Source organism: Myxocyprinus asiaticus, chromosome 32 (genome assembly GCF_019703515.2).
Source record: "Myxocyprinus asiaticus isolate MX2 ecotype Aquarium Trade chromosome 32, UBuf_Myxa_2, whole genome shotgun sequence".
Classification (NCBI taxonomy): domain Eukaryota; kingdom Metazoa; phylum Chordata; class Actinopteri; order Cypriniformes; family Catostomidae; genus Myxocyprinus; species Myxocyprinus asiaticus.
In genome coordinates, this window is record NC_059375.1 from 17,086,953 (window position 1) to 17,113,405 (window position 26,453).

Consider the following 26,453-nt stretch of genomic DNA (forward strand, 5'->3'; position numbering starts at 1 on the left):
TCACACCCTTTGCAAACAATGTTCGCTGATTACCACGCTCCCCTCTGAAAACTTCTTGGAAGTAGCAGGACACCATTTAAAATGTATGGCAGGCTGTCCAGCATCTTTGCTGGATGGGTCTGTGGGAGAACAGAGAGAAAGATTTGGCTTACTGTCATGACTGATTCGGTAGTCCTGCGGTCCAGTGATTTGGCTCTCCTCAGTGGTGGCAGTGCAGAGTGATGGAAATCTAAACCTTGTGCTGGGTCCAGCTTCTGCTCCTGAATGGGATGAAAGAAATGACATGTTGACATGTAATGACATGTACATGTTACGCCATCAGATGTTTTTGTGCACAGAATAATGGTAAAAGATGCAGCTACAATATTTAATGGTGCTTACCATTGCTCATCCTTGACCCCTAACCTCAAGTACCAAACTTTGGCATGCAACTCATCCAGCACTGATAACGCTACAGACATTAATCAAAATACATACATCAAAATCATGTGGCAGAGAGGTGTGCTATTACATTTTTAAGCTTACAGCCTAACATTGGGGAATAATAAAACAAGGAAAAATATCCCACAGACTTATATTAAAGCAGGGACCCGAGCCTTATTGGGACTAGAATACCATAAGGCATTTTTCCTTGTGGAATTGTACCCATTCTGACCAAACTCAGACTTCAGTTTTTCCACCAGGGACACAGAAAGCAAGCACTTTATTTAAATAATCCGTGATGCTAGATAACAGCGACTCCTGAACTAAATGAGACAACAGTGTGCCAACTCACTTTAAAACAAAAACAATTGCCTCTGTGAGAGATTTTGTGTCATTTTTATCATCCCATTTTGTTGTGCAAAACTGTGTGGACAAGATCAGCTTGGATTTCTGAGAGAAGATGGAAAACAACAGGAGAGCAGGAGCTGAGAACAGGGGACGCCTTTAACGGAATACATTTATCTGTAGTCAACTGCATTTTGTTCTTTGCTTTTTTATTCCCTTGTATAATCATATGTGTGCTTCCAAAAAACACAATGCCACTTGAAACCTGTGCAATGAATTCTCCAACAATGATTTCAACTAGTAGTTAAATCAACTCTGTGTAACACAGGATAAATAGTATTTACACAGTACGAATGTAAAAAAGTTCACTAATAGACTTGAGGGAAAGTAAAAAGGTGCAAACAACACCACAAATGAAATACAAAACTAAATACAAAATAAACAATGTACAAACTATATACACAATAATTATTGTCGAATCTCACTGAGACAGGTTTCACAACAGAAAATAAAGTGATTTCTGGATTACTGAGTTTTTCCTGTGATAACGGACATAAATAATACAATGTTTATCGAGAGTGGGTAATTGAGAACTATTATAAACTTAACCATCATGAAATCGAATTAACATGAGTAAAGTGTTGCCTATAACTGTGTTTTACTTGCATCAAGACATCTTTTTTCAGTCAATGTGTGAGTAGTTCAGTCACCGGTGCCGGAACGAGATTAGAAGTGTGGGAGGGGGATCATCACAACAAAATTCCGCAGTCAATATGGTCAATTTATACCAGACCAGCTTCCAAGATTGTCAAAATCACAGACACTGACAAGTTTTTTATCCACATACACAGTTCAAATGTTGATGTAATCGAACTAAAGAGATTCAAATCTGCTTCATATCATGTCATATCATGCAAGTTATAACTACTTAAATAAACATCTGGACTTGTGTATAACGGAACATCTCCTTATGGTTCAACACGCATCTACAAACAACATATAATGACAGTGACATCAAGCTTATAGTGCATTTTTTTTTTTACATGTTTTCCACCGAGTTCACCGCGCAGCTCACACACCCATTATAACCTGCAGACGTAGTTTGTATAAGAAGCCTCAACAAAAGCATATCTCCGATCCTGCCTTCCTCTATCAATGCTGTTGTTTTTGCTGTTGTTGCTATTGTTTCGCACATGCAAACAAAATCATAAGAAAAATAGTCAACAATATATTACATCACAGAGGTATTTTGTAGGTGCAAATACAAGAGGCAAATGTACAGCTGAAGTCAGAAGTTTACATACACCATAGCCAAATACATTTAAACTCAGTTTTTCACAATTCCAGACATTTAATTGTAGTAAACATTCCCTGTTTTAGGTCAGTTAGGATCACTACTTTATTTTAAGACAGAATAACAGTAGAGAGAATGATTTATTTCAGCTTTTATTTATTTCATCACATTCCCAGTGGGTCAGAAGTTTATATACACTTTGTTAGTATTTGGTAGCATTGCCTTTAAATTGTTTAACTTGGGTCAAACATTTTGGGTAGCCTTCCACAAGCTTCTCACAATAAATTGCTGGAATTTTGGCCCATTCCTCCAGACAGAACTGGTGTAACTGAGTCAGGTTTGTAGGCCTCCTTGCTCACACATGCTTTTTCAGTTCTGCCGGATTGAGGTCAGGGCTTTGTGATGGCCACTCCAATACCTTGACTTTGTTGTCCTTAAGCCATTTTGCCACAACTTTGGAGGTATGTTTGGGGTCATTGTCCATTTGGAAGACCCATTTGCGACCAAGCTTTAACTTCCAGGCTGATGTCTTAAGATGTTGCTTCAATATATCCACAGAATTTTCCTTCCTCATTATGCCATCTATTTTGTGAAGTGCACCAGTCCCTCCTGCAGCAAAGCACCCCCACAACATGATCCTGCCACCCCCATGCTTCACGGCTGGGATGATGTTCTTCAGCTTGCAAGACTCACCCTTTTTCCTCCAAACATAACGATGGTCATTATGGCCAATCAGTTCAATTTTTGTTTCATCAGACCAGAGGACAAGTCAGATCTTTGTCACCATGTACACTTGCAAACTGTAGTCTGGCTTTTTTATGGTGGTTTTGGAGCAGAGGCTTCTTCCTTGCTGAGCAGCCTTTCAGGTTATGTAGATATAGGACTCGTTTTACTGTGGATATAGATACTTGTCTACCCATTCCCTCCAGCATCTTCACAAGGTGCTTTGCTGTTGTTCTGGGATTGATTTGCACTTTTCGCACTCAACTACGTTTATCTCTAGGAGACAGAAAGCATCTCCTTCCTGAGCGGTATGATGGCTGCATGGTCCCATGGTGTTTATACTGGCATACAATTGTTTGTACAGATGAACTTTGTACCTTCAGGCATTTAGAAATTGCTCCCAAGGATGAACCAGACTTGTGGAGGTCCACAAGTTTATTTTTCTGAGGTCTTTGCTGATTTCTTTTGATTTTCCCATGATGTCAAGCAAAGAGGCACTGAGTTTGAAGATAGGCCTTAAAATACATCCACAGGTGCACCTCCAATTGACTCCAATTAGCCTATCAGAAGCTAATTTGCTAACTGCCTAAAGGCTGCTTAAAGGCAGTTAACTTAGTGTATGTAAACTTCTGACCCAGTGGATCTGTAATATAGTCAATTAAATGTGAAACAATCTGTCTGTAAACAATTGTTGAAGTAGATGTCCTAAACGACTTGCCAAAACTATAGTTTGCTAATATATAGTTTTATTCAAGTGTGTCTGGACTTGTTAATCCATTTGTTGATTTGTCCAGGTATTGCAACACTTCCAAGGTGCTCAGTTAGATAGAAATGGGTAATCAGGTCCAGATGCTTTAGAATAACATTTGACCAGTCCGTGATGACCTGCATAACTGAGAACCTTCATAAACAGCTCTTCAATTCTGTACAGAATGAGGCAGAAAATGTCTTTATTTAAAAAATGTCTTCCATATTACATATATCAAAACCTTGGGTTGACCTTGAATGCAGTAAAAACAATAAACTTTAGCCTGAGCAGCTCTTAGCCTCAATTTAGATTCACCTTGAACCTTTTGTTACACAGACAAATGCTGTGGCTTGCAACAATAATCCTTGTTATTTTTCAGAGTAGTCTGTCCTGCGAAACAAATGGTGTTTGTGCTCCCTCAATGATCACACAGACGTAAAACCTCAGAAAATGGAAGATACCATCATTAAAGAATGTCATAAAAACAAAGATCCTTGATCAAAATCTCCATCGTTCACATTGTTGAGTAACCACCAAACCCCACACTGAACCAGTGTAAGTGGAAACAGAAACAAAAGGGAAAGTGAACTTATACCAACTCAGTGCACTTGTGTGTGTTTGCATGCATGTATTTAGGACATAAGTCTGGGCGAGTAGGATTGAGGGGGAAAAACATCCTTGAAGAACAAAAAACAGTTAATGACAAGATACTGTATTTCTGTAAACCAATAAGTCATCAAGACAAAAAAAAAAAAAAAAAAAGAAAACTTAAATATAGCAACTATTATTTTTTTGTGAAAGAAAATGTATTTAGCCCCAAGCACAGGACAGACTGAGAAAGGAAAATAACTATCAGGGGAATCCAAGCACATAATGGAAACTGGAAATTAATTGAGAAAAGGTCAAGCATGCAAAAGCCAGATACAAGACAGAACGTTCTCAAAAAATCGAGTTAAAAAGTAAACTTTTTTTTTCTTTAAACTGACTGAAACTTATGAAAACTTTGAATCCTTTGTTGATTAATGTGTTTAAGTGTTTGCCATTTTCATATTGCACTTAAAAGTACAGATAAACCAAAATTATGTAATTTTTTACAACTCATATCGTTCCAAATGTTGTTGTTTTTTTTCACGGATCTTCACATCTTTACCAAACAATGGCAGTTCATTGTGACCACAGGCAGTCAAGCTTGAAAAAGGACAATAGCGCACTATAAAAGCAACATAAAAGTAGTTGATAAAACTTATAAATTCTTGCAATAACTTTGTGTGATCAACAGACTGAAAAGTCATTATGCACTTATAATGTCTGGACTTGTTTATCCATTTGTTGAAGATATTTAGCCTCACATACAAGTAGCTTCCTCAGACAGACATGGGTAATCAGGTCCAGGCCTAGAATCAGGCTCAGTTTATTTTGTTTTTTATGTTCCGTCTATGGTTTGATGTTATACAGACAATGTTATTGAAATACAGAAATTTTCTAACAGAAATCAAATTTGGCGCTGGTCACAATGTTTGGTTATGAACCACAGGAGAACTAGTCTCGCATAGCCAAACCTATGACTACATCATAAGCCTGGGCTGTATAGCAGCTTCAATTGGCAAAGAACCATTTTAGATGGGAAAAGCCATCTAACTGACCTGTTAAGCGACCAATCACAGTCGGTTATGTCATTACGGGGTGTTTGGGGGCGGGGATGTATCATACCATAATAAAAGACCAACATGGGGGAAAAAATTATCTATATAATGCTAGATAAGTCTCCGCGAGACAAGTCTCCGCGAGCAACTGCACAGTAAACACACGGGAGAAGAGCAGAACATGTGTAGAGAGTCTACGTACAGCACAGAAAACCTCATAGAGAATTTCACAGACATAACCAAGTAAACAATGTAGAAAATGCAGTTCTGCTCGTGGACATCCACTTTACTTTCTGCTAAGTGCCTCAAAAAACACTCTGAATATTTTTAAAAGTTTTGATGTCACTAACCTGGCAAAACTGGGAAAATTCCGCCTTGATAGAATGAGCACTTTTGAGGATGATATAGTCCTCAAAAGCACTCATTCTATCAAAACGAAAGCTTATGAACACAACTCTATCTGCGGCTGAAAAGCACAGTAATGTGTATGTACACTCACTTTACACTTTATTAGCAACACAATGGTCCTAATAAAGTACCCGACGTAGTCTTTTACATAATTGCTGTAGCCCATCCGCCTAAAGGTTCGACATGTTGTGTAGTCTGAGATGCTATTCTGCTCACTACAATTGAAGAGTGGTTATCTGAGTTACTGTAGCCTTTCTGTCAGCTCTAACTAGTCTGGCCATTCTCTGTTGATCTCCCTCATCAACAAGGCATTTCTGTCCGCAGAACTGCCACTCACTGGATGTTTTTTGTTTTTGCCACCATTCTGAGTAGGGCTGCAACTAACGATTATTTGAATAATCAACTAATCTAACGATTATTAGACTATTCAGGCAATTATTGCAATGATTAAACATCAGCTCTTAACCGACTATTCAGCCTGTACCTTGACTTAAAAGGTTGTAATAAACATGCTTACTAATAATAAAGGACAAAATCATCTTTTAAAAATACCTCTAAATTACATTCATTGAATTAAAGGAAAAAATGACTTTTTATTAAGTTTAATTCAGTAAAAAAATTAATTGCAAAAAATCATATTGTAAATCAAGTGTTTTGACTTTTTCCATTTAAAAATATCTAAAAATCCTTAAAACTTGATACAATTACCTGAGAAAAAACATATACAGTTGAAGTCAGAAGTTTACATACACTTAGGTTGAAGTCAATAAAACTCATTTTTTAACCACTCCACAGATTTCATATTAGCAAACTATAGTTTTGTCAAGTCGTTTAGGACATCTACTTTGTGCATAACACAAGTCATTTTTCCAACAATTGTTTACAGACAGACTGTTTCACTTTTAATTGACTATATCACAATTCCAGTGGGTCAGAAGTTTACATACACTAAGTTAACTGTGCCTTTAAACAGCTTGGAAAATTCCAGAAAATGATGTCAAGCCTTTAGGCAATTAGCCAATTATCTTCTGAGTCAATTGGAGGTGTACCTGTGGATGCATTTTAAGGCCTACCTTCAAACTCAGGCCTCTTTGCTTGACATCATGGGAAAACCAAAAGAAATCAGCAAAGACCTCAGAAAAAAAAACTTGTGGACCTACACAAGTCTGGTTCATCCTTGGGAGCAATTTCCAAACGCCTGAAGGTACCACGTTCGTCTGTACAAACAATAGTACACAAGTATAATCACCATGGGACCACGCAGCCATCATACCGCTCAGGAAGGAGACGCGTTCTGTCTCCTAGAGATGAACGTAGTTTAGTGCGAAAAGTGCAAATCAATCCCAGAACAGCAGCAAAGGTCCTTGTGAAGATGCTGGAGGAAACAGGTAGAAAAGTGTCTACACTGATCAGCCACAACATTAAAACCACTGACAGGTGAAGTGAATAACATATATTATCTCATTACAATGGCACCTGTCAACGGGTGGGATATATTAGGCAGCAAGTGAACAGTCAGTTTTTGAATTTCATGTGTTGGAAGCAGGAAAAATGGGCAAGCATAAGGATCTGAGCGACTTTGACAAGGGCCAAATTGTGATGCTAGACGAATGGGTCAGAGCATCTCCAAAACGGCAGGTCTTGTGGGGTGTTCCCGGTATGCACTGGTTAGTACCAACCAAAAGTGGTCCAAGGAAGGATAACCGGTGAACCGGCGACAGGGTCATGGGTGCCCAAGGCTCATTGATGCGCGTGGGGGGGCAAAGGCTCCGATCCCACAGAAGAGCTACTTTAGCACAAATTGCTGAAAAACGTAATGCTGGCCATGATAGAAAGGTGTCAGAACACACAGTGTATCGCAGCTTGCTGCGTATGGGGCTGCATAGCCGCAGACCGGTCAGAGTGCCCATGCTGACCCCTGTCCACCACCGAAAGCACCTACAATGGGAACATGAGCATCACAACTGGACCAGGGAGCAATGGAAGAAGGTGGCCTGGTCTGATGAATCTTTTAGATCATGTGGACGGCTGGGTGCGTGTGTGTCGTTTTCTTGGAGAAGAGATGGCAGCAGGATGCACCATGGGAAAAAGGCAGGCCGGCTGAAGCAGTGTGATGCTCTGGGCATAGTTCTGCTAGGAAACCTGGCATTCATGTGGATGTTACTTTGACACGTACCGCCTAGCTAAAGATTGTTGCAGACCAAGTACACCCTTTCATGGCAATGGTATTCCCTGATGGCATTGGCCTCTTTCAGCAGGATAATGTGCCCTGCCACACTGCAAAAATTGTTCAGGAATGGTTTGAGGAACATGACAAAGAGTTCAAGGTGTTGACTTGGCCTCCAAATTCCCCAGATCTCAATCCGATTGAGCATCTATGGGATGTGCTGGACCAACAAGTCCGATCCATGGAGTCCCCACCTCGCAACTTACAGGACTTAAAGGATCTGCTGCTAACGTCTTGGTGCCAGATACCACAGGACACCTTCAGAGGTCTTGTTGAGTCCATGCCTCCAGAGCTGTTTTGATGGCACGAGTGGGACCTACATGATATTAGGCAGGTGGTTTTAATGTTGTGGCTGATCGGTGTACATCCACAGTAAACAAGTCCTATATTGACATAACCTAAAAGGCTGCTCAGCAAGGAAGAAGCCACTGCTCCAAAATTGCCATAAAAAAGCCAGACTACAGTTTGCAAGTGCACACGGGGACAAAGATCTTACTTTTTGGAGAAATGTCCTCTGGTCTGATGAAACAAAAATTTGGCCATAATGATCATCATTATTTTTGGAGGAAAAAGGGTGAGGCTTGCAAGCCGAAGAAAACCATCCCAACCGTGAAGCATGGGAGTGGCAGCATCATGTTGTTGGGATGCTTTGCTGCAGGAGGGACTGGTGCACTTCACAAAATAGATGGCATCATGAGGAAGGAAAATTATGTGGATATATTGAAGCAACATCTCAAGACATCAGCCAGGAAGTTAAAGCTTGGTCACAAAAAATGTCCAAATGGACAATGACCCCAAGCATACCTCCAAAGCTGTGGAAAAATGGCTTAAGCACAACAAAGTCAAGGTGTTGGAGTGGCCATTACAAAGCCCTGACCTCAATCCGATAGAAAATTTATGGGCAGAACTGAAAAAGCATGTGTGAGCAAGGAGGCCTACAAACCTGACTCAGTTACACCAGTTCTGTCTGGAGGAATGGGCCAAAATTCCAGCAACTTATTGTGAGAAACTTGTGGAAGGCTTCCCAAAACGTTTGACCCAAGTTAAACAACTTAAAGGCAATGCTACCAAATACTAACAAAGTGTATGTAAACTTCTGACCCACTGGGAATGTGGTGAAAGAAATAAAAGCTGAAATAAATCATTCTCTCTATTAATAGTTGCTATATTCAAGTTAAACAATTTAAAGGCTTAGATCGTGACACTTAGCGCCACTCATAGAAGAGGCGCTGACTGCACAGAGATATGCCAGTTTTGGAGTTTATACTTATTTACATGACCTGCTTCCTTATTATTTGAACTTTTATAAAGGATGCATTAAACATATAACGGCGAGGTGATTCCTTTAAAGACGCTCTGACATGCAAGTTTTGCTTCAGTGGAACGGCAGCTCCGGCTCCGCTGTATTTCACAACGGGAGTGCTTCTGTATTTAGTTATTTTGTATTGTTGTATAATTTCCTCATACTTTGTGATCTACATCACCTGAAGCTGTTTGGAAAGTTTAGAGTGCATCTGGACTGTGAGCTGTGTAATTCTTTCTCTCCTCACTCAGGCGCGAGCTGCAATGCTGCTCTCGTGTGCCATCGTTAGTTTCATATCTGATCTCATGTTACGTTAAATTAGATCAAACGACTATTCAAAAACTAAAATTTGTATCGACAATTTTTTAGTCAACGTTGTCGATAACGTCGACTAATCGTTTCCATCCTAATTCTGAGTAAACTCTAGAGACTACTGTGTGTGAAAATCCCAGGAGATCAGCAGTTACAGAAATACTCAAATCAGCCCATCTGGCACCTATAATCATGCCACGGTCGAAATCACTGAAGATAAACATTTTCCCCATTCTGATGGTTGATGTGAACATTTCCTGACCCTTATCTGAATGATATTATGCACTGCACTGCTGCCACATGATTGGCTGATTAGATAATTGCATGAATAAGTTGGTGTAAAGGTGTACCTAATAAAGTGCTCAGTGAGTGTATATTGCTACAAAAAGGTCTGCACGTTCCCCAAGGAGGCTGGTAATTTTATCGTACGTAAAGGAATCACTTACTGTTCCTTAAAGCTGTCGGAAGATTTCTTCATCCATTCAGGAGAAGCACTCTAGTTTCACTATCTGACCAATGTGTTGACATTTTTCTTCTGATTAACTGGTTACAGTGCAGAGTAAATTTGTCTCCGTCAGAACTTTCTTACGTCAGCACGTCCTGACCTCGCACGAACTGAAACCAGTAATCTTATGGCTCTGTTCACACATGCTATCAATATGGAAATGCATAGGTAATGATACAACTTCTCATTAAGGGAAATTGCCAGAGCAAAATTTACCAGTATTTTCAAAAGGGTAGTATATTTTAGTAAATTTTCTGGAAAAGGCTGTATGTGTGAAAGGGGCTATAAAAAATAACACAGATTTGGAACAAAATTAAGGGGAGTAAATAATGTCAGAATTTTCATTTTAAAGAGTTAACCCTCTGGGGTCGACGGACACACCGGCGCGTCCTTCTGGATTTTTTCCTCATAACAGCGGAAACAACTTAAAATACTCTGTCATTTTTGGGCATACAGATAAGTGTAAGACATCATTAGAGAATATAAAGGTTCTACTTTTATTTGTGTACACTCACAATAACAACAAAACCTTGCGCTTTTGTAAAAAAGAAAATAAACAGGGTGCGCTTTCAGTCGTCTCTGTCTCTACGAGCATCTTTCACGTCACAAAAATGAACTGAAACTCCACGAATACTTATCACACAAACATGAAACATATGTCTAAAGAAAGCTTAAAATGTCTACTTTTAAATAAAACAATTCAAATTTAAAACAAATATTCTCCTGCAATGTAATCTGTATGAAACAAAGCGATGTACAGTTTCTACCGCCTCAGCTAATTATCCCTAATGTGATCCCACCCACCAGCAGATCGCGCTATTCATACGGTAATGTGCTGAGGCGATCAATGCAAATGGTAAACGCCCCCGACAATGCCTTAAAAAACATCAAGTTCATTCACTTTTCTGCGTGTTTGGAAGATGGCACGCTACACAGGTGAGGAAGCACCTGGATAGTGACGAAGAGTTCACATTTTCCTCAGAAGAAGAGTGGAAATCCAATGAACGTTTGAAGAGCGACTTGATCCAGCCGAGGATACACTTTCGGATAAGTAAGTCATTTAGTTTTACTTACATATTAGTTGACAAGCTATTTTATATAAATGTACATATTTTACTAGTTGGACTATTTCCAGACTTGCCAGCCAGGATTCAGAGTATTGAAATTTGAAATATGTCCTATTAGGAAAATTTTAGTTACATTTAAATGTTGTTTTGGCTAAAGCAGGTATTTAAATTGTATGCTGTATGATATAAATATGATATGTAATATGATATCAAAATAATATGAATGTTTAGATTATATTTTAACTAGTGTTTATGCTGCCTCATTATCATCAACGAAGCTTGTGCTTGCAAATATTTGTTCGGGTGTAAATGTGTAAAATGTGCTGTAAATATGCCCATATTATAAAATCAGCATATTAGAATGATTTCTGAAGGATCATGTGACACTGAAGACTGCAGTAATGAGGCTGAAAATTCAGCTTTGATCACAGGAATAAATTGCATTTTACAATATATTCAAATAGAAAAGTTATTTTAAATTGTAAAAATATTTCACAATATCACTGTTTTTGCTGTATTTTGGATCAAATAAATGCAGCCTTGTTGAGCAGAATAGACTTCTTTTAAAAACATTTAAAAAATCTTACAGATCTATAAACTTTTAAACGGTATTGTAGGTCTTAAGTTTTTAAGTAAAGTCTTTATGTAAAGAAAATGTATAGTCAGATTACTTTGAACTTAAACTTGATTTTGTGAATAAGCTACAAACAATACATTCAATCATTAAGTCTCCTCACATTCATTCTCTCTCAGGGGAGGGGTCTTTGTCTCCTCAGGTGTGAATCACATCAATATTCATGATCATCCACGCCTCCTCACATATAGCCTAACACTAAAAGTGTCTTACAAAATTTAAATGACTATATTGTTTTATATGAATGAGTGATCAGGATGGTTTTCACATCATTTTTGTAGCAAAAACTCTAGGCTACAAGATCCAGTTCTCAAAAGTCTTGTGAACAAATATTTAGTATGTGATATATGGCCTTATTTCAGTGACTTAAAATTTTTGTTTTTTCAAAAACCATGCATAAATGTTATTTTCTCAAAAATACAAACATGTACATACATGTTGCTCACATATTATTGTAGCCCAGTTTGTGCTGAATACAGTGTTATCAGACTTTAGCCATTAATATGTTTTTAAGCAACTGAAAAAAGCACAAATGTCAAGACATGTCAAAACTTCTCCAGGGCCCAAAACACCCTCAGACCCCAGAGGGTTAAGGTAGTAAAGCTTGCGTGACTGGAGACTGTCTCTTGAAAGTGCAGATGACAGTGCTGTCTGTTAAAATTATCAGTCTGTGTATGTGAACACTGGGGGCATCAAAGTGTTCATTACCTCCCGTTGGAATCGTCTCATTTCACTGCGGCCCTGTCTGACTCCACTGTGGCTCGTCTCATCCACCTCCATTCTCTCAGCATGCTCCAGCTCCAATGCCTCCAACTTCTCAATCACATTTGAACGCCCACTAAGAATGCAGAAAGAAAGAGATCTTCTAAGAGACAACATTACAGCACAGAAACTGGGCAAAAACTAAGTACAGAATGGGCATGCAGTATAGTTTTTGCTTTGCTGGCAACTTGTAATGCAAAATGTAAACTGCAAATCTTCTGATTCTAGTCATAATTGTGGAATTGCATGTTGCCACTTCAGATAAACTCAGGGTCAGAAATTAACTAATTTTAAAAATTAATTAATTTTCCCTGCAATAAATTTCTCTGTTTTTATTTGTAGCATTTGATGTATATGTTAAAATTCTATTTTAAACCTAATTAGATTTTTTTATCTTTTATGAATCAATTCAATTGAGGCATCTGACATAAAGGGACAACACACTGTGTTTTTGTGTGGTTAGAAAAAGTTACAAGGTAAAAATAAACGCCAGGGGGCACATATTGCCACCTAATAAAAATTTGCATCTTTGAACAGAATTTTCAGAAAAGAATTGTGCTGAATCTTCAAGTTATAAATACATTATAACATTTGGTAGGAAGGGGTTAAAATGTGACTATGTCTCCTAATTTTGATTAACCCGTTTCCACTACCATTTCCTGATTCTTACAGACAGGAATCCAGTTCACAAAAACGATGTCTGAAAACGATTTTTTAAAATGATGACCTTATTTGGGATATGCACAGTAATGTCAGCCCTCCTTAAAAGGAAACAAGAAAGCCAGTCAGTGAGGTATTTATGTCACATGACAGCTCAAAGCTTCATTGGCTGCTGTGTACAAAGTGGCACAATTCCCATAAACCCAAATTAAACCAAAGTCAAGTATCTTTTTCTATTGGACAGGGTTATTCTTCAGTCCTGTCCATTTATTATTTGCCTCCCTCTTACTGAAAAATACGTCAGTATGTTCGAAACTTTGCTCTCTGGAGGACTTTGACCTTTGGTAAAGGGGTTAGTGGGAGTGCCTCAAAAAGAGCAAAATGAACAGTGTTATTGACAGTGTTTACTTTAAACACAAATACCACCAACAACAGCAGGGGGAGATATAATTATCGCCATAATTCAATGTCAAAAGAATGTGTCCATGTCCATGTTGCAAAATACTTGCTGGTGTTTGCCCTGTTGATTTGGCCTAATAAGGTGTGTGCATGGTTTAATCTTCTCTGCTTGTGCTATCCGCCACACAGTACTCTCGGGTCTCACTTCATCTGGAGTAAGGGCTGCTTAGTGTGAGTGGCCGAAGCACAGCATGCCTTTAAAAGGAGAGGCGTAGAGAGAAGCCAAAGAATGAATGAAAGAGCGTGCGAGGGGAAGAGCTTATGCTCACCTTCTCTCAGGGCTGAAGACAAGCTCTTTGTCCTGTCTTTCTGGACTGCGAAGGCGGCTCCGTTTCTCCGCCTTGCGTGCCTCTGTATCACTGCGGCGGGGCAGAGCACGATGAGCACGGCCTAGTGGTTCAGCCGGGTGGCTGTCGTTGCTGGTGACAGTGCTGCCGCTAGCATCGGAGTCCAGAGAACTCATGGAGCCGCTAATGTGGGAACCGTTAGACAGCAGGCTGCTGCCTGATGGGAAGGGGTCGCTGGGAGCAGGGGAGAGGCAGCGAGGGATGCCCCCCAGCTCTCCACTGTGCCTGCTGGATGAGCTGCCTGTGGGGGACAGGGGGTCATGAGAGGGCTGGGAAACAGCAGAGTGGAAGGAGAGCCCGCTCCGGTCCACCTCGTCACCGTTCACAGAACTCTGATCTGAACATCGACTCAACATTGACCCCTCACCTACAGAATGTAATAAAAGAAGAGAGTCAGAGTGCATTACTGTTTATTTTTACCAAGTTAAAGACCCCAAGACATGGCTTGATTAAAGCCATTTTCTTTCCTGTTTTTTCATGCTTACGAAACAGGAAGTTGGGGATGTACATATTGAAGGGCTTGTCCCTTTCTTTAGATATTGAGGTAGTGATGGAGGAGACACATTCTCATTCTAAAGAGCAATTTATTGGACAATAATTTGAATACGAACACGAGTGCAAGATGAGTCATCAATATTTTTAAAACTGTAAATTTTAAAAGTGTACATCAGCTAAAAGTTTGTTTTAGGAGTACACTAGCATACAGATGGCCTCCAAGCTACAGACATGGACTTAGAGCCACAAAACTCTAATTTTGATTTCATGGGGGTTTTCAATGAGGGTTTTGTGGAATACAAATATGTTTTTTGAGGACTCCCATACCTGCAGAGGGCATTGGTGAGCCAAGTGGTGCCATTTCACTAGCAGACCGTGTCTGGGACACATCCGTCTCTCTGCTTTGCAGCTCCTCTTGCCATATGATAGAACTGGAGTCTGGAGCCTTCTCTGCATCAGGGATGCCTGAGCCAGTCACTGCTACCTTAGCTGGCCCAGGCTCCTACAAAACAAACATATAACATCAATAAATTTAATTACTATATATTTCCATAGAAGCATAGATCTAGTAACAGACACTGCAAGAAAAAGATCCCAACGAAAGCATCCTTCAAGTCAACATGGAATCAAAATCGACTGCCTTTAATTTCTTAATATACATTCCTGGTCTGAAATGTTCAAACAAAGAAATGTTTGTTTTTGTAATCTTTTATCAAAATTTGATAACTTGGCCTGCTTTTGAAAGCTGATGTTACAAATCCCTCTTCAACCCCTCACCTCCAGCCACCTGGGTTCATTCTGGTATTGCCATACTTAGGGATGCACCGATGAGAGCATTTTTGGCCTATACCAATACCATATTTAACAAAAAACTATTGGCCAATACCGATATTTTGCCACTTACCATATTTAGTCATCAGATCACTGTTTTGCTCAGGAATTATGTTTTAAAAATGTACAGGGAGGTACAAAAGCTTTTTCTCTGTTCTAACAATAAATAATTTCCATTAAACATGGATTGGATCTGTTGAACACATGACAGGCCAATTTAAAGAGAGCCACAATGAAAGATAAATAGAAGATAAAAAGATACAAATATTGAAAAATAAATAAATATCATGGCATGATGAATATGAAAAAAGGTTATTTTGTACTTAAACAATTTTTACACTGCTGTTTTTGCAATTCAAAACAACAAAACTCACAATTTACATGTTTGTAATGTTTATAAAAGAACATCACAAATTAATATTATGCATATGTTGGGCAATTCCACGGAAATGTCAATCACATCATGGAAAAATCAAAAGTTACCAAAGGAACAAAAAGCCCTTTTAAGTTCTTTTGTGGTGTAATGGATAATGGATATTGTAGTACAGACCGCTAGAGGGCGCCGCTTGCTTACACAATGCTGACTGAAGCGTTGATCGCAGTCATTTTTTAACTGCAGCCTTTCAAGCTTTTGTAATCGCATAAGACCATATTGCGATTTCAATCTTAACCCAATCAATTGTGCAGCATTAATGGATCCCATTCTAATGTCTCAGAATTCAAAGTTTGCTTGTTTCAAAGCATTTCAGATGGTTTTACCTCATCATGCATAGGTAAGTGCCGCTTTCACAACTGTCATGGTCTGAAACAACATTTTTTTTCTTATTAATGTGAGAAAGAGTATGATTACAAATTAAATATTTAATGTTCTTAGGAGTGCCAACCCTTCTACATTCTTTCTGGATTATGCATTTGAATTCAAAGAGTTTTACGAAGTGTGTTGATAATGAATTATAACTGAACCATCGGTTTTTCATATAGGCATTTTCAAGCTTAAAAATGATTTGCAGATGGTTTAATTTGGTAAATAATTGGCCGATAAATATAGGCAGCCGATACATCAGTGCATCCCTAACCCTACTCCAAGTCTTGCACTAAACTTGCTTTCTTGTTTTATATCCTGTTTTACTTTGAAATACGTCACTTCACAAAAGTAAAATGGGAAGGGAAAGACATTTAAATTGACTTGAAAGCAACACGAAAATTCAGAAGGTCATATACACCTGTGAGGTTGCAGGTTCCACTTTACGCTTCTTCTTTTGATTTTGCTTGTTGGTCCTTGGATAAACCACTAGCTGTTCACTCCATCTGTTGAAAGACAAAAGATCGCTGCACTAAACAGTCGCATATGTCAAGTTCAAACTTGCGTCCCATTAGTGAAGGAGACTGTAGGTTGGTGATATGAACTGTCACATACCCATTGATGATCTCTTTGCTATCTCCTCGAATGTAGTACTCCTGCTCAGGGGTGATGATGCACAGCGCATTCTTCTGCCCTGTCCTGGGCTCAGCATCTATCACGTCTGTGCAGAGGTTCATGTTGACAGTTCCTTGCGGGAGTGTACTTGGCTGTGAGAGATCAGATGAGAAAAATTATTTCGAAAATCCAGAAATCAAGATACATTTTGGTCAGACCATTTCCAGAGAGACCAATGTATATTCAATCAACATAAAACTAAGACAATAACAAAATGACATGGAAAACAGCTTACAGAAGAAGTGGATGAATTTGACAACTTGAGTGACGTCTACAAAGACTTTTTCATGCCCCCACTATAACAATGTTTCACTTTTATGAGAAGTGAACAGTGACCAAGACAAACATAATTCCTAACTTCTAGAAATCAGCGGCAATACAACTCAGCTTTAATCTTAACCATATTGCTGGTGCCATTATTCCTAAGTGCATCAAGCCAGCCACCGCTGCCCCTGTGCAAAACTCGTCAATGGAATTATCCCTTTATTTATGCCAGTCATCCTGACATGCTTTGAATTACTGCTTATGTCCCACTTTAAAGCCTCACTGGACTCATACTGGACCCCCTGCCCCTGGCCTGATGACAGAACAGTTCCACTGTGGACTACATATCAACTTCCATCCACGTGGCCTGCTTTCATCAGAACAATAAGTTCTCTATCTGAAGGCAGTTCACTGACCTTCATGGCTCAGCATTCACACCATCATTGCATTGACTCTAACATATAAGTTCCCTTTATTCGATCTGTTCATCAAACTGTGCCAATAAATCTGTGACAGACAGAACACAGGCAGAAGCAATGAGCTGACTTCACATCACCCTGAACACTACTGCCCTGCAAGGTTGACCTCATTAGGGCTGGGCCATATATTGAATAGCCACAATATAATCTTGATGATTTTGCAGCCGATATAAAATGTAGCTACATTACATTGAGATAACTTTATTGTTTTTTTATATGGTCATTAAAGGTGAAGTGTGTAAAAAATATTCAATGTTGAAATACTTTTTTTAACTGGGCTGGGCGATACGGCCAAAAATATTACCACAATATATATATATATATATATATATATATATATATATATATATATATTTTTTATTTTTTTTTCCATTTTGTTCGATATCGATACTCATAACATTATACATTTCATACCATTAATAGGTAAAGAAATGCATTCCACATATTTGTTAGCATTCAAGAATGAATGTAAACATAACTTGTTTGTTTACAAGTAAACTCCACAGGGTAAGCAAATTTTTATTTGATATTCAAGTATACTCAGTTTAGGATTTAATCCTACATAAGGTGTGTGACCATTTTTTGCCACAATTCCACTGTCAGCAGAAGTTTGACTCTCCTGATAGAAAAACAGTTGAAGTCAGAAGTTTACATACACTTAGGCTGAAGTCATTAAAACTCATTTTTTAATCACAGATGAACGTAGTTTGGTGCGAAAAGTGCAAATAAATCCCAGAACAACAGCAAAGGACCTTGTGAAGATGCTGGAGGAAACGGGTAGACAAGTATCTATATCCACAGTAAAACGAGTCCTATATCGACATAACCTGAAAGGCTGCTCAGCAAGGAAGATGCAAATGCTCCAAAACCGCCATAAAAAAGCCAGACTACAGTTTGCAAGTGCACATGGCGACAAAGATTTTACTTTTTGGAGAAATGTCCTCTGGTCTGATGAAACAAAAACTTTTGAACTTTTTGGCCATAATGACCATCGTTATGTTTGAAGGAAAAAGGGAGTGGCTTGCAAGCCATAAAAACCATACCAACCGTGAAGCATGGGGGTGGCCGCGTAATTTGTGGGGATGCTTTGCTGCATGAGGGACTGGTGCACTTCACAAAATAGATGGCATCATGAGGAAGGAAAATGATGTGGATATATTGAAGCAACATCTCAAGACATCAGCCAGGAAGTTAAAGCTTGTTCGCAAATGGGTCTTCCAAATGGACAATGACCCCAAGCATACCCCCAAAGTTGTGGCAAAATGGCTTAAGTACAACAAAGTCAAGGTATTGGAGTGGCCATTACAAAGCCCTGGCCTCAATGTGATTTTTTTGTGGGCAGAACTGAAAAAGCATGTGCGAGCAAGGAGGCCTACAAACCTGACTTGGTTACACCAGTTCTGTCTGGAGGAATGGGCCAAAATTCCAGCAACTTATTGTGAGAAGCTTATGGACATTTCTGTCGCAGAGAATTAAGTTAATTGTATAGATACTCTATTAGGTTGGGCATTGGTCGTAATTTTAGAAAATATACAACATAAACTTTGACATGTTACTTGAGCATGTAACTTAAATGTCATTTTTTCTCTCCAGATAAATAACTTATTTAGAGCACAAAATTGTTTACAAGAGAACAAAGTGCTTCATAGATCTAGCCTCTTAATTTTGCTCTCAAAGTGCATCACATTGATGCATTTAACTTTAAAATGTACACAATTTTCTTATGGGGGAGAATGCCCCCGGACCACCCTAGAGGGTCTGAGGTCCACCCATCACAGTCTCACAAAATCCTGTGGGAAACACTGAAATAGCAATGGTGTTAATGTCAAGAGTTGCTGTTGTGTTCTGTCGATAGCTGTATTGCATTGTCAGTGCTGTCTTGTCCGGTACACAACTTTGTCAGATTAGCCAGACATCTAGCTAGCTAGCAGCTACCTAGCCTCATTACTGGCTTTCATGACAGCAGGGCTAGGTAGCCAGCAGCCACCTAATATTTCCTAAACGGCTGATTTCATGACTGTAATTCAGTTAGCCAGTTGTTTGTATAACTTTGCCGAACTGATTGTGTTTTTAGCGGCAAGCACCTGATCGTCTAGATGTAAAAAAATCTGCTGAATATCAAAAATTACTCAGAAGTTTATCATCAATAGAGGATTTTTTTCCCCATTAAATACTGAGACAGTTTTATCGCCAAGCCCTACTCATAACCTTGCTTAATAAGCAGAGACAATTATTAGGAAATCATTCGTAGGTTGCTTTCCATGAAAACTATAAACACTGTATCTCTGTGGCATTATAAAAATTGCTCTGTTTGCTGGAGAAGCCCATCCAGCCCGACACAGCAACATTAAACGCTTTTCAAACATTGGGCCGAACAGTTCTGAGTATTGTGAGTAACTGTTCCAGCAGCATTTCAACTTGAACATTTAGTACAGTCTGATTACAAAGGTTTTTTTCAGCACGGTTAGCTAACCATACTCAGGACAGGAAACCCATTCTGGTGGAAACGTGGCTATTCATGATTGGTCACTTGACCAGTCAGTTCATTGTAATCCTCATTTCGCTGCACCACCGTTGACAATGAAACTGTATGGTTCCGCAACAAGAACCATTAGGCCCAATGGTGTAAAAGCACCTATAGACTCCACCAGTAGTGTGAGTCTGGGCCAGAATATCAATGGCAAATAGGGGGAGTGTTCAAGAAGCTGTGTGCATACTTATTTTTGCAATTCCATTTGGTGGTGGTAGTGGTGCAGAAATTACACACTTCAGCTTTAAGATTCCTAAAGAGCATGTCATCAGACTAGTTTCACGATCCTTGTCTTTGACTCAGAAGTATGAGATGTTGTACTATTGTCTCCGATTTAAACTTTAGTTAAAACAGACATGGACTAAAAGCCATAAAACTCAAAAGCTGTATTAAAGTTGGAAAGTTTAATTTATTTCTGTGAATCAGTTCTATAAATGGATCCATTTAAAACTCTCATTTATTTATATGATTGCGTATTCACTCAAATTTCTTAATTATTTTTAACAATTAAAATTTTTACTGTCTTTTTCTTCTATATGGTTTTTAACAATTACAATTTTTACTGTCTTTTTCTTCTAGATGGTTTCTCTGAAAAAAAAATTAACCTTTTAATCCAATTCAGGGCAAATATTTAAATACAGATATATACACTCACTTTATTAGGAACACCTGTAACAGACTGTAACAAACTTCATGCAGGGAAGGGAAGGAGGACACAGGGAACTGGTTTATTCCACTTAAAAGGAAAGGCTTTTAATTAATAAACTCAAGCGCTTTACAGCTTCACACACATTAGCACAATACAGTCTTTTCAAACATGTAGCTCTTCTCTCCACTTGCTGCTGGCATGGTTCCTTTTATACCGCTCTTCCCCCAAGCTTACTGCAACTGGAAACAGGTGATAGTCATTATCTGGCTCAGATGTATGCATCCTTACCGTTTTTCTCTCTCCGGATGAACGCTCGACTACGCTCCCGCCGCCACATATCCTCACCGTCCGACTCAGGTCGGGGAGACATGCGGCCTGCCTACCACTCCCCCCCATTTCTGGAAAGGAAGTCGGCAACAGCCATCTGCACTCCCTTGAACTTAAATGGCTGACGCACCAGATACCAACGGGTGATCCGCGCGTTGGTATCTTTCATGCGGTGGAGCCACTGGAGTGGGGCGTGATCTAAGCAGAGAGTGAAGGCCCACCCCGACAGGTTCAGGTGGGCCTTCAGGTTCAACGTTTTCAGCGGTGCTGTACTTCGTCTCCCTCAATGAGAGCTTGCGATTAATGTACCGCAGCGGGCGCTCCTCCCCTGCGAGAGCACCACCCCCAGCTCTCTGTCTGAAGTGTCCATCAGTAACACAAAAGGGAGAGAGAAATCAGGTGAATGTAAAAGCGGCCCCCCACAAAGTGTGGCTATAACTTGCATAAACGCCTGTTGACACTGCTCCGTCCACTGGACCGGGTCTGGAGCTCAGCAGGCTGGTGACATCCGAATAATTAGGCACGAACCTCATATAATAGCCAGCCAGCCCCAGGAACTGTCTCACCACCTTTTTGTTCTTGGGTCTCAGGCAAATCGCAATTGCCACAGTTTTGTCAATTTGGGGATGCACCTGCCCGTGGCCCAAGTGGAACCCCAGATACCGTACCTCCACCCGTCCAATTGCGCACTTCTTGGGGTTTGTTATGAGTCCCGCCCGTCGCAGCAATCTCAGGACCACCCTCAGATGCTACATGTGCCATTACCAATCATTAATGTAAATGATAATGCAGTCTAGATAGGCAGCGGCATACACTGAATGCGGTCTGAGGATTCGGTCCATGAGGTGCTGAAATGTAGCTGGGGCCCCAAACAAACCAAACGGAAACGTCACAAATTGGTGTAACCCAAATGGTGTGGAGAAGGCCGTTTTTTCACAGTATATTGGGGTCAAGGGGATCTGCCAATAACCATTTGTCAAATCCAGTGTCGAGTAAAATTGAGCGGTGCCCAACCGATCGAGCAACTCATCAACATGTGGCATCGGGTACACGTCAATAGACACCGCACTGACTATTCTATAATCCACAAAGAACCGGACCGACCCGTCGCTCTTAGGAACTAGAACAACCGGGCTAAACCAATCACTGAGGGATTCCTCTATTACACCCATATCGAGCATTGCATCTAATTCCTCCCGAACCACTTTTTTCTTGTGCTCGGGAAGTCGGTAGGGACGCTACGTACCACTACCCCCTGCTTGGTCTCGATGTGGTGCTGTATGAGATTTGTATGACCCTGCAGAGGAGAAAACACATCCGCAAATTCTTTCTGCAACTTGGCCACCTGTGACTTGATACGGTGAGAGGTGGTCTCCGCAAGTGACCGGGGCAATATGATTGGGATTTGTGATCACCTCAGGTCTGAGCTCCACCCTCTCCGGAACTACCATTGGTTGAGGTGGTATATTTGACGTGTGCCCCCTCTATTGGTTGGTTTCACCTCATAATCGAGATCCGCCACTCGTCATGTGACCTCAAAGGGCCCTTGCCACATAGCGAGTCATTTAGAGCTCGATGTGGGAAGTAATATGAGCACTTTATCTCCCGGTGCAAATTCCCGTAGCCGTGTTCCCCTGTTATAGAGTCGGCTTTGATGTTCCTGAGCTTGGAGCAAATTCTCCTGTGTTAGCTGCCCCAAAGTGTGGAGTTTTGCTCTAAGATCAAGAATGTATTGAATTTCATTCTTACCGTTTGAAGGACCCTCCTCCCAGGCTTCCCATATGACATCGAGCACACCGTGCGGGTGCCGCCCATACAACAGCTCGAATGGGGAAAACCATGTGGAGGTTTGCGGGACCTCTCGCACTGTGAATAACGGGATCGAGCCATTTTCCCAATTTCTAACATCCTCCTGCACGAACTTACGAATCATATTTTTTAGGGTTTTATTAAATCGCTCTACCAACCCATCTGTCTGTGGATGGCAAACACTAGTGTGGATCGACTTAATACCCAACAGTTCATAAAGCTCATGTAGTGTCCGTGACAAATGTAGTGCCCTGGTCAGTGAGGATATCTTTCGGAATCCCCACTCGGGAGATTATTTTGAAGAATGCCTCCGCAACACTGCTTGCTGAGATGTTGCGCAGGGGCAGTGCTTCTGGATGTCACGTTGCATAGTCCACAAGGACTAATACAAAGCGGTGTCCACGTGCTGACCGCTCTAATGGCACGATAAGGTCCATGCCAATTCTTTCAAAGGGGACCTCGATTAGTGGGAGGGGTGCAACGGCGCTCTTGGGGTGGCCGGCGGATTCGCCAGCTGACATTCACGGCAAGTCGCACACCACCTGCGGACATCCCTGTGAATGCCCGGCCAATAAAAATGGGCAATTAGTGGGGCCTGGGTAGCTCAGTGGTAAAGACGCTGGCTACCACCCCTGGAGTTTGCTAGTTCAAATCCCAGGGTGTGCTGAGTGACTCCAGCCAGTTCTCCAAAGCAACCAAATTGGCCCGGTTGCTAGGGAGGGTAGAGTCACATGGGTAAACTCCTCGTGATCGCTATAATGTGGTTTGTTCTTGGTGGGGCGCATGGTGAGTTGAGCGCGGTTGCCGCGGTGGATGGCGTGAAGCCTCCACACGTGCTATGTCTCCATGGCAACATGCTCAACAAGCCACGTGATAAGATGCGAAGGCAACTGGGATTCGTCCTCCGCCACCCAGACTGAGGCGAATCACTACGCGACCACGAGGACTTAAAAGCACATTGGGAACTGGACATTCCAAATAAAAAATAAATAAAAAAAGGGGCCAATAGTCGGTCCAGTGTCTTCCTCGCCCCTAAGTGACCCGCCATCGGATTATAGTGAGCCGCCTGGAATAACATTTCCCACCGGCTCTGCGGTATTAACAGCTGGGTTGTATCCTCTTTTGTTCGAGCATCCTGCACCACTCAATACAACCGCTCTTTTATTATGGCAAAATAAGAATATGAAAGTGTGACGTTTGGCTGGAGACGCTGACCATCAGTGATTTTCACTTGGTCAAGGGCATGACTAAGGGTCTCGTCTCTCGACTGCTCCAGAGGGAAATCACTTTCGGGAAACCACCGAATGATGGGAGTGGCCGACGCCTCCCCCTCCCTCACATCATTCTGACGTGGAACTGACGAAGACGGCCCTGGCTCCGCCTTCCCTGCCAAAGCATCGCACATTTAATATCTGGCTGCTTTTTTGCAGGACCCATCCACACATATTCCCTTTAATACATTTTCAAACTCTGGCCAATTAGTTCTCAGAATTAGTGGATGGGTGAGGCGGGAACTAACCGCCACCTCCACTCTATGCTTTTTTCCCCAAAATTTGATAACGAGTGTCACTACAGGGTAGTTGTAAATATCCCGATGCACACACTTCACCCGAACTCTCTCTTGGTTGTGCCCAAAGCCTCGTGTTGAACCAAGCATTGGTGGATCCCCGCAACTCCAGCATGCTGGCCCAGGCGCTACGCCCGCACCTGCTTCGGCGGGCACATCCCCCTGAGGGGGAGAGCGGTGAGGCACTGAAGTCGCCGGGGGAGGCAAACACCCGCGAACGGGGAGCCGGCTTCGGCAGCGGAACACCACGCCCGACGGCAATGGACCCATTCTGCCATCCTTTTCGGTAGCCAATGGATCAGCTGCTCCAGCACCACCTGGTCGACAACTCCCTCAATGTCGCAGTCCCCCGTCAGCAGCCATTTCTGGGCTGCCGGTCCTTTCCAACTTCATTGACCGGAAGAGCTGACAGTACTGTTCTGGACTCCAGCTGACCCACTGCAGATGGTTTTCTTCAAGTCGCTGTAAACCAGGAGACTAGCCGCCAGCAGTTGTTGAGCTGCAAGTTGGGCTTCCCTGGACAACAAAGGAATGAGCCGGGCTGTCCATTGAGAACATTGCCAACCCCAGATCTCAGCAGTTCGCTCAAAGAGGTCAAGGAAGGCTTCTGGGTCATCTTCCGCCACCATCTTCATGAGCGTGGGTGGGGGCATGGGGCTGCTGCTGTCCAGGGTCGCAGCCGGGGCTTTCTCCTGGCTGAGGAGACTATGGATCGCCTGCCGGTCCTCTGCTTGAGCTCTGAGGATCTCGTGGAAGCGGCGATCTTGGCCTGTTGGTGGGAGTGGTGCAGGCTGGCGAGGGACTTGAGGACTTCAGCCAATGGCAAGGACTCCATGAGGCGTACTTTTATCGATTTCGTCCCGGGTTTCTGCACCAGTGTAACAAACTTCACGCAGGGACGGGGAGGAGGACACAGGGAACTGGTTTCTTCCACTCAAAGGTAAGGCTTTTAATTAATAAAGTCAAGCGCTTTACAGCTTCACACACACACATTAGCACAATACAGTCTTTTCAGACATGTAGCTCTTTTCTCCACTTGCCACTGGTGTGGTTCCTTTTATACTGCTCTCCCCAAGCTTACAGCAATTGGAAACAGGTGTTAGTCATTATCTGGCCCAGGTGTATGCACCCTTACCGCTTTCTCTCTCTCTGGACGAACGCTTGACCATGTCCCCACCGCCACAAAGACCTACTTATTCATGCAATTATCTAATCAGCCAATCGTCTGGCAGCACTGGAACGCATAAAATCACAAAGATTTGGCCAATTCATTCCGAATGATGTGGTAACATGAGACTTTTTTTATTCGGACTGTGCTACTAGTCCGATCACAAACGGATTGCTAGGGTCCATGTAAATGCACCTAGTTACAGAAATACTCAAACCAGCCAATCTGGAACCAACAATCATGCCACAAAAATCACTGAGATCACATTTTTCCCCATTCTGATGGTTGATGTGAACATTAACTGAAGCTCCTGACCCGTATTGGCATGATTTTATGCATTCCAGCACTGCCAGACGATTGGCTGATTAGATAATTGCATGAATAAGTAGGTCTTTGTGGCGGTGGGGACATGGTCAAGCGTTCGTCCAGAGAGAGAGAAAGCAGTAAGGGTGCATACACCTGGGCCAGATAATGACTAACACCTGTTTCCAATTGCTGTAAGCTTGGGGAGAGCAGTATAGGAACCACACCAGTGGCAAATGGAGAAAAGAGCTACATGTCTGAAAAGACTGTATTGTGCTAATGTGTGTGTGAAGCTGTAAAACGCTTGAGTTTATTAATTAAAAGCCTTACCTTTGAGTGGAAGAAACCAGCTCCCTGTGTCGTCCTTCCCCTCCCTGCGTGAAGTTTGTTACACTGGTGCCGAAACCCGGGACAAAATCGAAGAAAGTATGCCTCATGGAGTCCTCGCTATTGGCTGAAGTCCTCAAGTCCCTCGCCTGCCTGCACCACTCCCACCAACAGGCCCTTCTTGTGCTTCGACAGGACCGAGATCGCCGCTTCCACAAGATCCTCAGAGCTCAAGCAGAGGACCGGCAGGCGATCCGGAGCCTGGAGCAGTCAAGAGACGAGACCCTTAGGCAGATGGTCTACAACAGCAGAAGACCAAGTCGGGCACTTTATTAGAACCATAGTGTTCCTAATAAAGTGCTCAGTG

At 41.5% G+C, this 26,453-nt stretch overlaps 1 protein-coding gene across 3 annotated transcripts in view; it reads right to left on the bottom strand.

Moving 5' to 3' along the window:
* Positions 1–26,453, bottom strand: part of LOC127422832 (myosin phosphatase Rho-interacting protein-like) — an 86,005-nt gene that overhangs the window by 39,904 nt on the left and 19,648 nt on the right. For all 3 annotated transcript variants that reach the window (XM_051666626.1, XM_051666625.1, XM_051666627.1), the window contains exons 4-9: positions 16,604–16,755; positions 16,410–16,494; positions 14,683–14,857; positions 13,783–14,227; positions 12,341–12,470; positions 153–260 (exon numbers count right to left, since the gene is read on the bottom strand). In XM_051666626.1, the coding sequence (XP_051522586.1) occupies positions 153–260; positions 12,341–12,470; positions 13,783–14,227; positions 14,683–14,857; positions 16,410–16,494; positions 16,604–16,755 (1,095 nt within the window). The remainder of the gene's footprint in view (positions 1–152; positions 261–12,340; positions 12,471–13,782; positions 14,228–14,682; positions 14,858–16,409; positions 16,495–16,603; positions 16,756–26,453) is intronic.